This window comes from Vicugna pacos, chromosome 6, assembly GCF_048564905.1.
Source record: "Vicugna pacos chromosome 6, VicPac4, whole genome shotgun sequence".
In the NCBI taxonomy this organism is placed as follows: domain Eukaryota; kingdom Metazoa; phylum Chordata; class Mammalia; order Artiodactyla; family Camelidae; genus Vicugna; species Vicugna pacos.
This window is the reverse complement of record NC_132992.1, coordinates 16,657,881-16,670,377: the sequence shown is the minus strand read 5'-3', so window position 1 is coordinate 16,670,377 and position 12,497 is coordinate 16,657,881. Positions and strand designations below refer to the sequence as shown.

Below are 12,497 nucleotides of genomic sequence, written 5' to 3'. Positions count from 1 at the left end.
CATTTTATCTTATTCACTCAAAGTTTTTAAATGCCAGATTCAGTAGAGCTCAAGATTTTTTTTCATGAAATCCAGAGAAATTAATTTCTGTCCCTCGTGATTTATGATATGTGTACATGCATCCATGCTTAAAATACATTCTGATGTCAGAACACATAATGTTAGAGTTAAAAAGATTATAGATTATCTACAACATTCATAAGATTACCTTAGCAGTAATTTGTATTAATTTCTTCTTATAACAATGAAATCTTTCCCCTGAGGAAACTGCAAAACATAGTCAGCGAAAATAATACATATGCTCATGGCCAGGCATAACAACTACCATCTATAGCTTTTCTCTTAAAAAAGTGGAATCAGGTGATTCTATCATAAGAGCAGGCTAAAACTTCCCCTTCACCAAAATCCCATAGAATATAAATGAGAATTGAAAACATCTATATCAGCACAGAAAGTAAGTGTCATTACTGAATCATTTCAGGTGGAGTTGTCAATTGAGGTGCTCTGTGGCTCCCCAATGAGAAGCAAACAGGAGATCCAGGCCAGGTTAATCAGACTATTTCTTGGAACACTCTCTTGAAGATGAAACACTGAAGAGATACACTCTTCCATCTTGAAGAGAGTTAAAAATGAGTACAAAATAATGTTTAACGGTTGATTATACACCTTGTGATGGACTAGCAGGAGAGAAAATAGGGATTTTTGTGTTGAGAAAGGAAGGCTGGGGGTGAGGGATGGGGAAGACAGCCTATGAGCGGCCAAGTCCATTTCAGACAACTGAGAGGAGTCTGCCTGGAGGTACAAGGAGCATTGTTCAAATCCCCAGGAAACAGAAACATTTTTAGGTGACTACTTAACATTAAGCAGTGGAAATCAATACCAGTAACCACTCAGCCCTCCTCCTACCCCTGGCAATCAATGGCCAAGGATCTAGTTACCTTCCTGTGCCTGCATTTTTCATCAGTTAGCTACCCTATAGGGATGCTACTCAAAAATTCCCCAGACACGTGGAGGTTCAAAAAGTGGGTTGTGAGGAAGGGCTCTCATTAATTACTCTGGGATCAAAATGAGCAGGCTAATATATCCTGAGCTGATAGGGCAGGAAGAGGGAGGGGAAAACACCTGCTACAGTCATATGCCAAACCAATGCACACTAGTAACCTCTGCCGCCTGAGGCAGTAACAGAATCCAATGTATTATCTTCTGGTGATCAGGGTGTTAAAAAGTATCACTGGTCTTTCCTGTCAGATATAATGCCCAAAAGAATTAAATCTTTCTTAACACCTAATTTGCCATAGCTTTCAATAAAGGTCTGATTCATTAAATTATACTCTCAAAAACTTATTATACAATCAAAAAAAGAATTGTTTACATACATCAAAGTTATGGGCTTTTAAAATAAAAAGATAAACTCGTTCAGCATTCAGATGTCTGGGTAGTTGAGTAAGCTCATTTGTCTTGAATCCTGGGAAGCTGTAACCCTAAAGAGAGAGAAATTTGACAGAACAGGAATTACTTCACTCTTTTCAGTTCAGTAGTCTCATGACTACAGAAGACAGATAAAGATTTAACTATTGTTCATTAACAATCATCTTACTTACTTTTTAATAAAATAAGTGAAAAATACTTATCCCACCCAAGAGAAATCTTCATATTATCTGTTTCTATGAAATTAAGAGTCCTGGCATATTTATAAGCCAAATCCAAAAGTAAAACAATACCATGTTTCAGAACTAATTTCGATATAACTCAAATTATCAAGAATTTTAGCTAGACTACATCTAAAGAAATGAACTAGGCACAAAGAGACAGCTTCTGTACTTGTCCCCAACTCTCTCTCCTCGGGCTTCTATCTATATTTATAGCTACATCTACATTATTATAAACATTCTTTTATTGCCACAATACTTTTGATACACAATCTTGTAAAACAGAAATTTTAAATACCTCTATATCCTTCTTCGTTTCCATTTCATCTGAAAGCTGGAAAACATTTAAAATAAAATCTTTAAAATTCTAAATTTAAGAATTCTTATATTTTGTAACTTTGTTAACTTGTGTGTGTGTGTGTGTGTGTATCTCCTACTGAGGCCTAAATGCTGTTGCTGTATTAGTTGCTGGTAATACAAAGATGTTCCTTGCCTTCAAGTTAGTCAGAGTTCAAGAGGGGAATCAGACACATACACAAACAAAACACAAAGAGGTGAGAACTATAACAGAAAGATAAACCACTTACTGCAGGTTGGGTTCACTGGGAATCAGACTGTGCAGTGGAATTCGGTGTTCAGAATGTTTACTGGAGTGCCTTTGGGATCAATGTCTATAGAAGGCAAGGGGAGGGGCAAGATCGGGGAGATGGAAAAGTCAGCTATGATTCCAGTCTAACAGCCCTGACCCTAAGAAAAGCTCTGGAACTGAAAGGACCCATAGTAGTCATCCTGCACTGGGTTGAAACAGCTAGGCATTTGTTTCCTAGTTGATTAGTCATTATATGTGAGTGGCTCCTGAATGGGCACGTCCTTGGGAGAGGAAGTTCTCTCTAGGTGAGGGAATCCTTGAAGGGGCTATAGCTGAAAGGTGTCCCCATCAGCACTCTCCGCAGTAGGGCAACAGATCAAATTCCTTGAAGGGGAATCTGGGTGGCACATCTCTGTGTCCACCATACTACTTCTACACGGAGAATAAGAAGCCTTCCATATAAATTAGTTTTTGATCATCTAGACATATTAACACATTGCTTATTAATTTCCAGATTCCCATTTCTGCCAAAATACATAAGCTTTATACACATATGCACACATTACACACATACATATATTATAGAAGAGATGACATAGGAAACAAATTTGAAAAGATGATTACTGATGGCTAAATGAAAGAGGATCACATTATTGGCAATTTAAAAAATGTGCAAAGGGATAAGAGAAGGAAAGTGAGATCAATTATGATAAGAAAGAAGGCTGTGCACTTGAGAGCTACAGAATATAATTGGTCAGTAAAGATGGGATCAGATTTAGAAAGATGTTAATGTTAATCTCAATATCCTGGCTTTATTTTGCAGAAAGCAAAGGAACACTGGAAGTTTTCAATGAGCTGAGTAATAGTAGTAACACAAAACTAGTTTTTGGTCACACAACCTGGAAAAGATACTGTAACACAAATATAAATAATACATGTTAAAATCCTTATAAAAATCCAATAAAACATTTAGTAATAAAATTATTAAACTTTTTAGTATAATTCATCTAAAGTTCATTTCAATAGATCCTGTAAAGTCATCTGATAAAATTCAACATACAGAATTTTTGAAATTCTTTTGAAAGTTAATAGAGAAATTATAAAGAGTAATGTAACAACCAGTGTTCCTGTATTCCAACATAAAATGGTTTACTGTTGACATTTTAATATTTGCTTAAGACTATTTCTTAAGATAAAATATGAAGTTTATGTATAATAAAATATGAAGCTCAGGTCCCCTTTTACCAGGATTTCTAGTTCCTTTTCCGTGTTCCCCTCTGAGATAGTGACCATCATTTGCTTGTATCCCCTCAATTCCATTAAAATATTTTTACGTATATATGTATACATATAAAGACTATACAGACTTTTGGTATATTTTTACAATTTAAAGAAATTATTTCAACTGTACAAATTATTTGGTAACTTGCTTTTTTTTCCACTCAGTATTATGTTTCGACAGTCGCGAAGTTGTTATTTATGGGACCTGTTAACTTTCACACAGCTTTCCTACCAACCTACCTAATCCCTTGGCAAAATATAAATAATAAAGCATTAAAAGTTCACAGGAAACTTTTGCCAAAAGTCAAAAACAAATGATGTCCCTATATTCAACAAATTATTTATAGACTAAAAAGAGACATGAAGCTAAATGACTCATTTTCTAAGGTTTGTATAATTTTGATAACACAACCAAAAAAGATAATCATATATTATCATACATAGATGTAAATATCCAAATAGCAAAGCAAATCCACTAATGCATTAAAAAATATATCCTAATACAAGAATGGTTTGACCTTCTGAAAAGATATTAATGTAATCAGCCACATTCACAGATGAAAGACTGAAAGTAGTTTCTGTTACCATCACAGCTGATTATTTTCCTCTCCATTTCAAACCATGGAGATTATTTAGTTTTTGAGCACAGTGACATCTATATTCAAATCTAATCTATATTTAATCTACATCTATATCCACATCCATACATCTTTAATAAACTAGGAATAAGAAGTTTCTTTGATCTGAAAAAAAACAGCTATCTAAATATTCAAAATTATACTTAATAGCTAAGTACTCACATCCTTTCTGAGTCACAGACAAGATGAGAAATGCTAACATTGTTGAATAATATATCTATACCAATAATAATTTCCTATATACGAACAATAAACCATTGAATGACATAATGGAAAAATAATCTCATTGACATTAGTAATAAAAATCGAAGATGCCCAGGAATAAATTTAACAGGGAATGTGTATAACTTCTATGAAGAAAACCACACATTCACTCACATGTGGAATATAAAAAAACAAAAAACACCCCAAATAAATGAACAAACCAAATCAAAGGAAAAACTAACACACAGATAAAGAGAACAGAGTAGTGGTTAACACGGGGGAAGAGGTAGGAGGGAGGGCTAAATGAGTAGAGGGGATCAACTGTATGGCGTGACGAATGGAATCTATATTTTGGTAGTGAACATGTTGTAGGGTATACAGAAGCAGAAATATAATGTTGTACACATGAAACTCATGTAGTACTATAAACCAATGTTACCCCAATAATAAATAAATTTTTAAAAGCACCCACAAGTTTACTGATAGACCTAATAAGATTCTTATGTTTTATACCCTTACACAAAGCTATTAAAAATAAATATTAGATGAATTAAAGAGTTAAACACACAAAAATAAATCTGTAAGAACAATACAAGAGAACATAGGTGAACATATATATGATCTTGTAATGAAGAAAGCCTTCTTAAATATTATGGCACTAAAGGCAGAAAATTTCAGTAGAAAACTATAGATCCATAAAAATATAAAATTTTATATAGCAAAAAATACTTTGGGTTAAAAGGCAACAAAAAAGTAATATGTATAACATATTACTGAGAAAGATTAGTAGTTTTACTTAGAAATAAAAAATAGCTAAAAAATGGCCAAAGTTCATAAACGGGCAATTTACAGTAATAGAAACACAAAAGCTAATGTAAAAAATCAATTTCATTAGTAAAACATATGCAACTGATAACCTTTATGCCTATCAATTTGCAAGCATTAAAAATTTAACATTAAATGTTGACAAGGGAATGAGTAAGGGATCAATAACAAATTCTATTGTTACAAACATAAATTGGTGCCACTTTCTGGAGAACAATTTGGCCATGTGTATCAAAACACTTAGATTTTCACATTTTTCCCCCATGTGGTTCTGCTTCTGAAATTTATCTTAAGAAAAATTTTCACTCCAACTATGTTTACATCAGCTTTGTAAATAATGAATAATGAAAACTAATCTAAATGTCCCAACAAAAGGGCTATTACATTAGTTTATTTTTTAAATGGTGTAGAATAATATTTAATGATGAAAATTCCATAAAACACTAAACGAAATTTAAAAGACAACATTTAAGGAGGTAAACGGACAAGTGGTGGCACTTAAAGTCCTTATAGCTTTTACATTATATAATTTTAGAATGTATTAAAAAGTATTAAGTTTCTGAAAGTAATTCAAAAGCCTATTATAAAATTGTAACCCAACTCTGAGTTTTTTTTAATTGACAAATTCTATAGGCAATCAAAAATATTTTTTTTCTAAAGGAAGAAGATTGATATGGGACCTGTACCACTAGGCACAAGATGTTATAAATTATTAAATAACCAGAGGATGTAATATAAGTCTTCAAATAACTTGGAGAGATGTCAAATGCCAACACTCCAATACTGAGTGTGTGAAGATGAATTTAAATCCAGTTATTTTAAAAACAGTGATAAATAGATAGATGATGGGAGACTAAGAGGAAAAAATTATTTAATGTTATCAGTGCTTATCTATTACAATGATTATCTATGAAATTACAATGATTATATTTTTCTGTGAAAATATAATTTCTCAAGGAAGATAAAAACAAATACCATACCATTATCTTCTTTGTCTTATGGTATTTCCTTAGAAATGCCCTGTAGTGTTCCAATTTTCCATGGGAACCTTTAAAAAAATGAGAATTCACAACATATAAATATACTATCCTTTAAAATAGAAAAAAAATATACTTTAAGCAAATTATATATAAAACTATTCAATAAGATCAACCAGCTATTTTGGTAAGTGTAATGCTAGACACAGTCTTAGTTGAATAAATAATTATATCTCCTGTTTCTTCTTATTTTTTAGAAATGTCACGTTCCAACTCATATGTCTTTAGTACTTATTCCTTTATCTAAAGTTTTACCTTAATCCCTTCCTACTGAACAAGCGCATGTTTTTCAAATAGCACAGCCACTTATATTTGGTTGATTCATGGTCAGCTTAAATTCAATAAAGTGCAGTACTTTGGAGCATGGCCCAGTGAAAGACTATGGGGGGCTCTGAAGTCATGTAACCTAGAGTCCAAGCTCTGATATTTACATACTGAGGACAATGAACATATGAAAAAGTATTTTTTAAAAGTTCACACTTGCTCTCTGTCCCTGTATGTTTATATAGACACATAACATGTGTATGTATTCAGCTTGTACAATTTCAAGAAAAATTTTTGATTAAAATAAGAAATTAAATATGAATATTTTAACAGTAGTGAGTTAATAGTATTAGATTTAAATACATTCTCAGATTTTGAAAATGCAAGGCCCATAAAAGGATATTAAATGCTAAGTAATATAACTAATTAAATTTAATACATAGAAAATACTTAACAAGTACAACCAACATCATTTTTAAGACTTATATACAAGTCTGCCCATTAAATCAAGAATAATGCGTGAATTACCAGTATTATCTAAAACTACTCTGTAAGTATTAATAAATACAATGAAAGGTTACATAAATACTGAAAAGTAGTAAAAATTATCATTACTTGCAGATATGCTTTTCCCTCAGCCTGCATTTATTCAATATTGATTGCTAAGTACTTCCTACAAGCTAATTTAGCTCACGTACGTTAACTCTCACTCCTTCCACTTTGGGTTTTTAGGTGTATCTGCTTTTATATCCTGATTCTTACAGACTTGCTTGTCTCTGGTACCAACACCAGTCAATGCACCCTGTTTCCCTGATATTTGGCTCCGCGTCAGTTTCACCAAGTTCACAACTCTTTTAGACTTTGTCCTAGAAACACTTTCTTTCCATCCAAGTGTTCATGTTCAACTAAAAACCCGTATTGGGCCATTTTGAAAAGAAGGAATTTAAAAAAAAAACTTATGTTTCTGTTTTTAGGTATCTTAATAACAGGATTTCATTCTTCACACACAACTGACAATTACATTACTCATATAAAAATAAGGTTTACTTGTCTTGCGAGTTGTGCTGCTCCACTCAAATATTGCAGAGGCACAGTTTTTCAAAAGAATTGAACACTCTGCTAATCTTGACTCCATGGCCATGGCTGCATCATCTATTCGAGGAACATTTTCCCACAGATGTGTATAAATTGAAGTAAATGAACTATCTTCTTTTATTTTCTTCAGACTGTATAACAATTTATCATTATCCCCACAATGGATTTCCTTTGGCCAATGATCCTGCAAAAAATGTGAGAGAATAAAACTTAAATCATTTTTAATAAATTTAAATTAGCAGAGTTCAAAAATCAATGAGCTAGAATTAAGATTTATTTCCAGTGTTATTTTTCATTAATGTGTTTTTTAAAAATTTATGAAACAACCATAAATTGTTGAAGTTTCAAATGCTTTACAAAAATCTTTTTTTCTGAGTCATTTTAAAATAAGCTGCTTATTTGACTAATGCCCTCCTCATCCTTGAATACTTTAGCATTTATTTCCTAAAAACAGAAACATTTTCCTACAGAACCAAAATATAACCATCACAATCAGGAAATTGGTATTGCTACATTGTTCTTATCTAATCCTCTGGCTTTACTCAAGTTTCATCAGCTACACCAATCATGCTCTTTATAGCAAAAGCTCCTCTATGTAATTAAAACCATGAGTTCATACTGATACCACTAAATTCCAATTTCAATTATCTAGTTTTCTCTCGTTCCATATTATAATTACCAGCTCCAACAGTGAAAAACCTAGTTGCCATTCTCTTTAGTATATGTACTTATTTGATCAATGTTTTCAAGCAACCCATCTCTCCTAACCACTGCCAGACTCTTCTCTGCTTGGATGCCCTTCTCATCCTGCTTAGGCTCTGACACCCAATGCCAGGCTGCCTATTCTTCAGGGACACGCCCCTGGCCCTTGACTTGAGCTCTGACTTCCCATAGGATGCCACAGCCTACTTCTCCACTTCCCTGAACCACCTCCTCATCCCTGGCCATACGCAAATACCATCCTCATCCCAGCATGTGTGGTGTCACATGGTTACCTTCCCCACCATGGTTAAGTTCAGGAAGTCTGCTCTGGGCAACCACAGCAGCACATACTCCTCCCCCCTGCCAATGTAGATGCTGCCTTATTTTGGCCGCCAAATGGCTTTAGGACTACATTGTTCAGGAAGGGAAGAAGAAGGAAAGGGATGAAAAGAAAGGGAAATGAAGGGAAAGAGAATCACAACATTAATATTTATCAATCTAAATCCAGTATTTTTTAATATAATAGTTTAATAACAAAACAAAGAAAGATGCTGACGTAATTAAAGGTTTGTGAATAAGAGAATGCTTTCTGAAATAGTAGGAAACTTTCACAGGATGAAACTCTTTAAAAGGAACTTGGGTAAGATATTCTGGGAATTTAGCTCAACAGGAATACAGTTCAAGTCTGCAGATGAGGAATTTTAAACCTGCCTTGTTCTATTCCACTTCCATATTTCCTCCTTTAAATGTTTCCTAAACCCATTGTGCTCTTAAATGTAACAGGTACCTGAATAATACTCAACTTTTAATGCTGGAAAACTTTCTTAGAGGGATCTAGGTCCCTCTGCCATTTTGCAAAAGAAGAATATTACTTAGATACATAAGTGCCCTCTCTCAAATTCTACAAACATTTATCTTGAACAAAACACATGACCACCTGGGGAAGTTGTCCAGCATTAAAACCTGGAAATCTCAGAAAAATAAGATATGATCACAGGATTCAATCCCTGGAGCCAAACATTGTCAAATTAGAATGACAGCCAGATATTAAACATGTTATGGGTCATGTGGTGCTATTGTTATGGGAGCTGGAAAAGTGGGAAGAGGCTAAAATAGAAATGAATTTCAAAAGATTTTACAATATGCACAGAGCTTTATAAAAACGTATCCTTTATGTTAGACTTGAGGTATCATAATTCTTGTTCAACGTATTGAACTTCAAGATATTGAATAAAATATCCTGAAATTCTACCAGCCTGATTAGACTGTTTTCTCTACTTTAAACAGCAAGATCCATGTAATTAGTCTATAAATGATAAAAATTAAGATGCTTATCCTTTTAATGCTTATCTCTTGCAATTAATTTTCTAAAATGAATGCCTTAGTGATAATCAGAAAAAAATAAGTAATTTTGAAATTTAAAAAATTACATTTAAGGAGATGGATGGATGAGTGGTAGCACTTAAAGTCTTTATAGCTTTAACATATAATTTTAGGATGTATTTTTGAAGACTAAGTTTCTAAAAGTAATTCAAGCCTATTATAGTTCTAATCAAATTCAGGGTTTTGTTTTTTTTTTATTGACAAAGTAATTCTATAGGCAATCAAAAAGAATTGTTATTTTTCCCTAAAGAAAAAGGACTGATATGTGCACCAGTGGTGCAGTTCCTATAAAACAGGCTATTCTACTTACCCAGTTTTGTAACTTTAAAAACTCTTCAATGCTCTTTGGCGGTTCTTGTATTTTCTGATAAAGGAAAATCAATATTGTTCATTAACATAATTTCAGATTATTTCTATGATGCTGATATACAAATGTAAGTATAGTATGATACTGGACTTAAGTTATAATTTTCAGAGCTATAGGATTTTGTAAAAAATTTTCACTGTGTAAAGGGACAGAGATCAATGTTTAAATTCTGAGCCTCCAAACCAAATTCTGTGAAAGGCCTCCCTCTCAGACACTGCTCCTGGTGAAAAGCTCCACATGAAACTTGCTGAATGTCCTCATTCCCACGTACAAGAAGGGCTCCAAGATATTTTGGGCTATTTTGGATAGTGTCTACAGCAAGTTCAGAGCCAGTAACATAATAGCATGCTCCTCCTGCTTCATGAAGTATTTAAAAAGCCACACTAGTGACCTGGTGAAAACAGCTTAAATCTTTGGAGGTAACTTAAATCTTTGAATGTTTCAGCATAATAAATAATAACCCTGTTTTTGTTAGCAGTTTCTTTGTAAGTTGAAAATGTCTTCTTTCATTAGACAGATTAATTTTAAATGAGACATCTTGCGATTCCTTGCCTTAGAGACTGGGTACACATTCTTCCTTCTGCTTGGAGGGCACCCTTGTCCCAAACCCTCTCCCTCCAATCCATTCTTGGCTATTCAACTCTTATTTCAAATATCGAATTAAAAGTCACATTTTCCAGGAAGCCTTCCTTGACCCGCCAAAAGATTCTCTATGGTAACAACAGCATATTGCATTTCTATGAGGATAGAAACTGTAGTGTCATCACTGCTGGAGGGTCAACATCTCATACAGTGGCTGGCCAATGGTCAGTGCATAAGCACTGAAGAGTGCATAAATTAATGAATAAATGACTATATGAATGTCAAAGAAATGTGTAGGTATTTTAAAAAATAATAAAGCCTTTTCTAGAGAATGAAAAACCAGTGAGAAGTAGGCAGAAATAACAGGAACTCAGAATATCCTAATATAATACCTGAATGCTCTGATGATATGTTTGAAAAGACTATATTACATTTAAATGTACTAAAACATACTTCACATCAATAGATAAACCCATTAAAATTACAAAATCACAAGGCCATGTTTTATAAAAATACTACACATTTGAGGTTTAATAGAGTATTTCACTGTCTTAGTATCATTTAAAATATATGATAAATATAAATATATACAGATAACACAATAAAAAATAAAGGGCATATGTGACAATCATTATAAAAATAAGTATACAGAAGCAAAGATGCATAGAGCTGTCAAGAAATTTTATGGAAAACATAGGACTCTAGGGCTAGTCAGATTGAGAAGAGTAAGACATAAGAGACATGGTGTGCACAGAATGCTTAGAGGAAAAAAGATATTCACAATATAATGTCTTCAGGGATAGTGGGTACAGCAGCTTAGCCAGAAGGAAGCTATCAATATATTTTGAAATGCACAAAATGTAACGGAGCCTGATTAATATTTAAATGTTACCTTTTCCCCCCTTGTAATGGCTGTCAAACCACTTCTAGGAGAAAGCACTAAAAATACCCACATTTCAATTAAAGGGAATTAGAAAAATGAATTAAGGAAGTGAAACTTGCACAGGAAAGTTCCAGCTAACTTCAGTATAAATCCCAAAGTTCTTTAGGGGGAAAGTTTAAAGGAGGTGAGGCATAAATTAAACACACTTATCACCTTGATAGGATGTAGAAAGATGCAAAACACCTATGCTTCCATGGTAACTAGAAAATCCTGGACTAAATGAAAACCTTACTTTTCTATGGGGTTAGTGAAAAGTGGTGGATGCCAGTAAGCAAGACCAGCTTCATAATTTGTGACAGTGCAGAGTCCCTTGCTCAAAAAATAAGAACTTTAAAATGGTAACATCAGACTACTAAACCTTCTCATCACAAGGCCCTGTGCAGTGGCACAACTTGAAAGCTCGTGAAGATGCCCTCCCTGGAAGCCTTAATGACCTGAAATCCAGAGAGAAACATCTTTACAAGTGAGTATAAAGCTGCGGTAGCTTCCTTACCTGACAGTGAGCTCTGAGCATCCACTGAGGCAAGTGTTGGCCTGCCATGGGGCAGTAACTTTGACGAGATAAAGAGAAATCAGCTGGGCTTCAAGTGTCAGCATGGGCTGGGGGAACAAACTGGAGTCTGAAAGACACCCAAATGAAAAAATAAATGACTCAACCAAACAATCCCTTTCCCGGTCCCCACACCTTACTTCTTAATTTTGTCAAAAAAGTAGTAGTATTGGAGGGGCTGGAAAGATACAAAACTTATATAAACCAACACATTCTTATAGTATTTGGATTCCAGAAGCCCTGACAACGTCTAAGGTGAACCAAAAGTATCTAAAACTTAATCCCACACTTTGTCCAAATCAACACGGACAAGATACAAGAGGTGGCTATGAAGAGGGAGAGTGATTGGGTTAATCACAGATGAACTCAATCTAACTGAAGCTGCAGC

General features: G+C 33.8%; 1 protein-coding gene across 9 annotated transcripts in view; it reads right to left on the bottom strand.

The window, feature by feature from the left end:
- The window catches only part of FAM227B (family with sequence similarity 227 member B), a 195,775-nt gene that overhangs the window by 172,613 nt on the left and 10,665 nt on the right, over nucleotides 1–12,497 (bottom strand). For all 9 annotated transcript variants that reach the window (XR_012073321.1, XR_012073319.1, XR_012073320.1 and 6 more), the window contains exons 2-7: nucleotides 12,053–12,179; nucleotides 9,978–10,031; nucleotides 7,535–7,766; nucleotides 6,167–6,234; nucleotides 1,948–1,983; nucleotides 1,377–1,481 (exon numbers count right to left, since the gene is read on the bottom strand). Coding sequence is in view for 5 of the 9 variants with exons in the window: in XM_072962473.1 (XP_072818574.1) it covers nucleotides 1,377–1,481; nucleotides 1,948–1,983; nucleotides 6,167–6,234; nucleotides 7,535–7,766; nucleotides 9,978–10,031; nucleotides 12,053–12,100 (543 nt within the window). In the remaining 4 variants the exon portion in view is untranslated. The remainder of the gene's footprint in view (nucleotides 1–1,376; nucleotides 1,482–1,947; nucleotides 1,984–6,166; nucleotides 6,235–7,534; nucleotides 7,767–9,977; nucleotides 10,032–12,052; nucleotides 12,180–12,497) is intronic.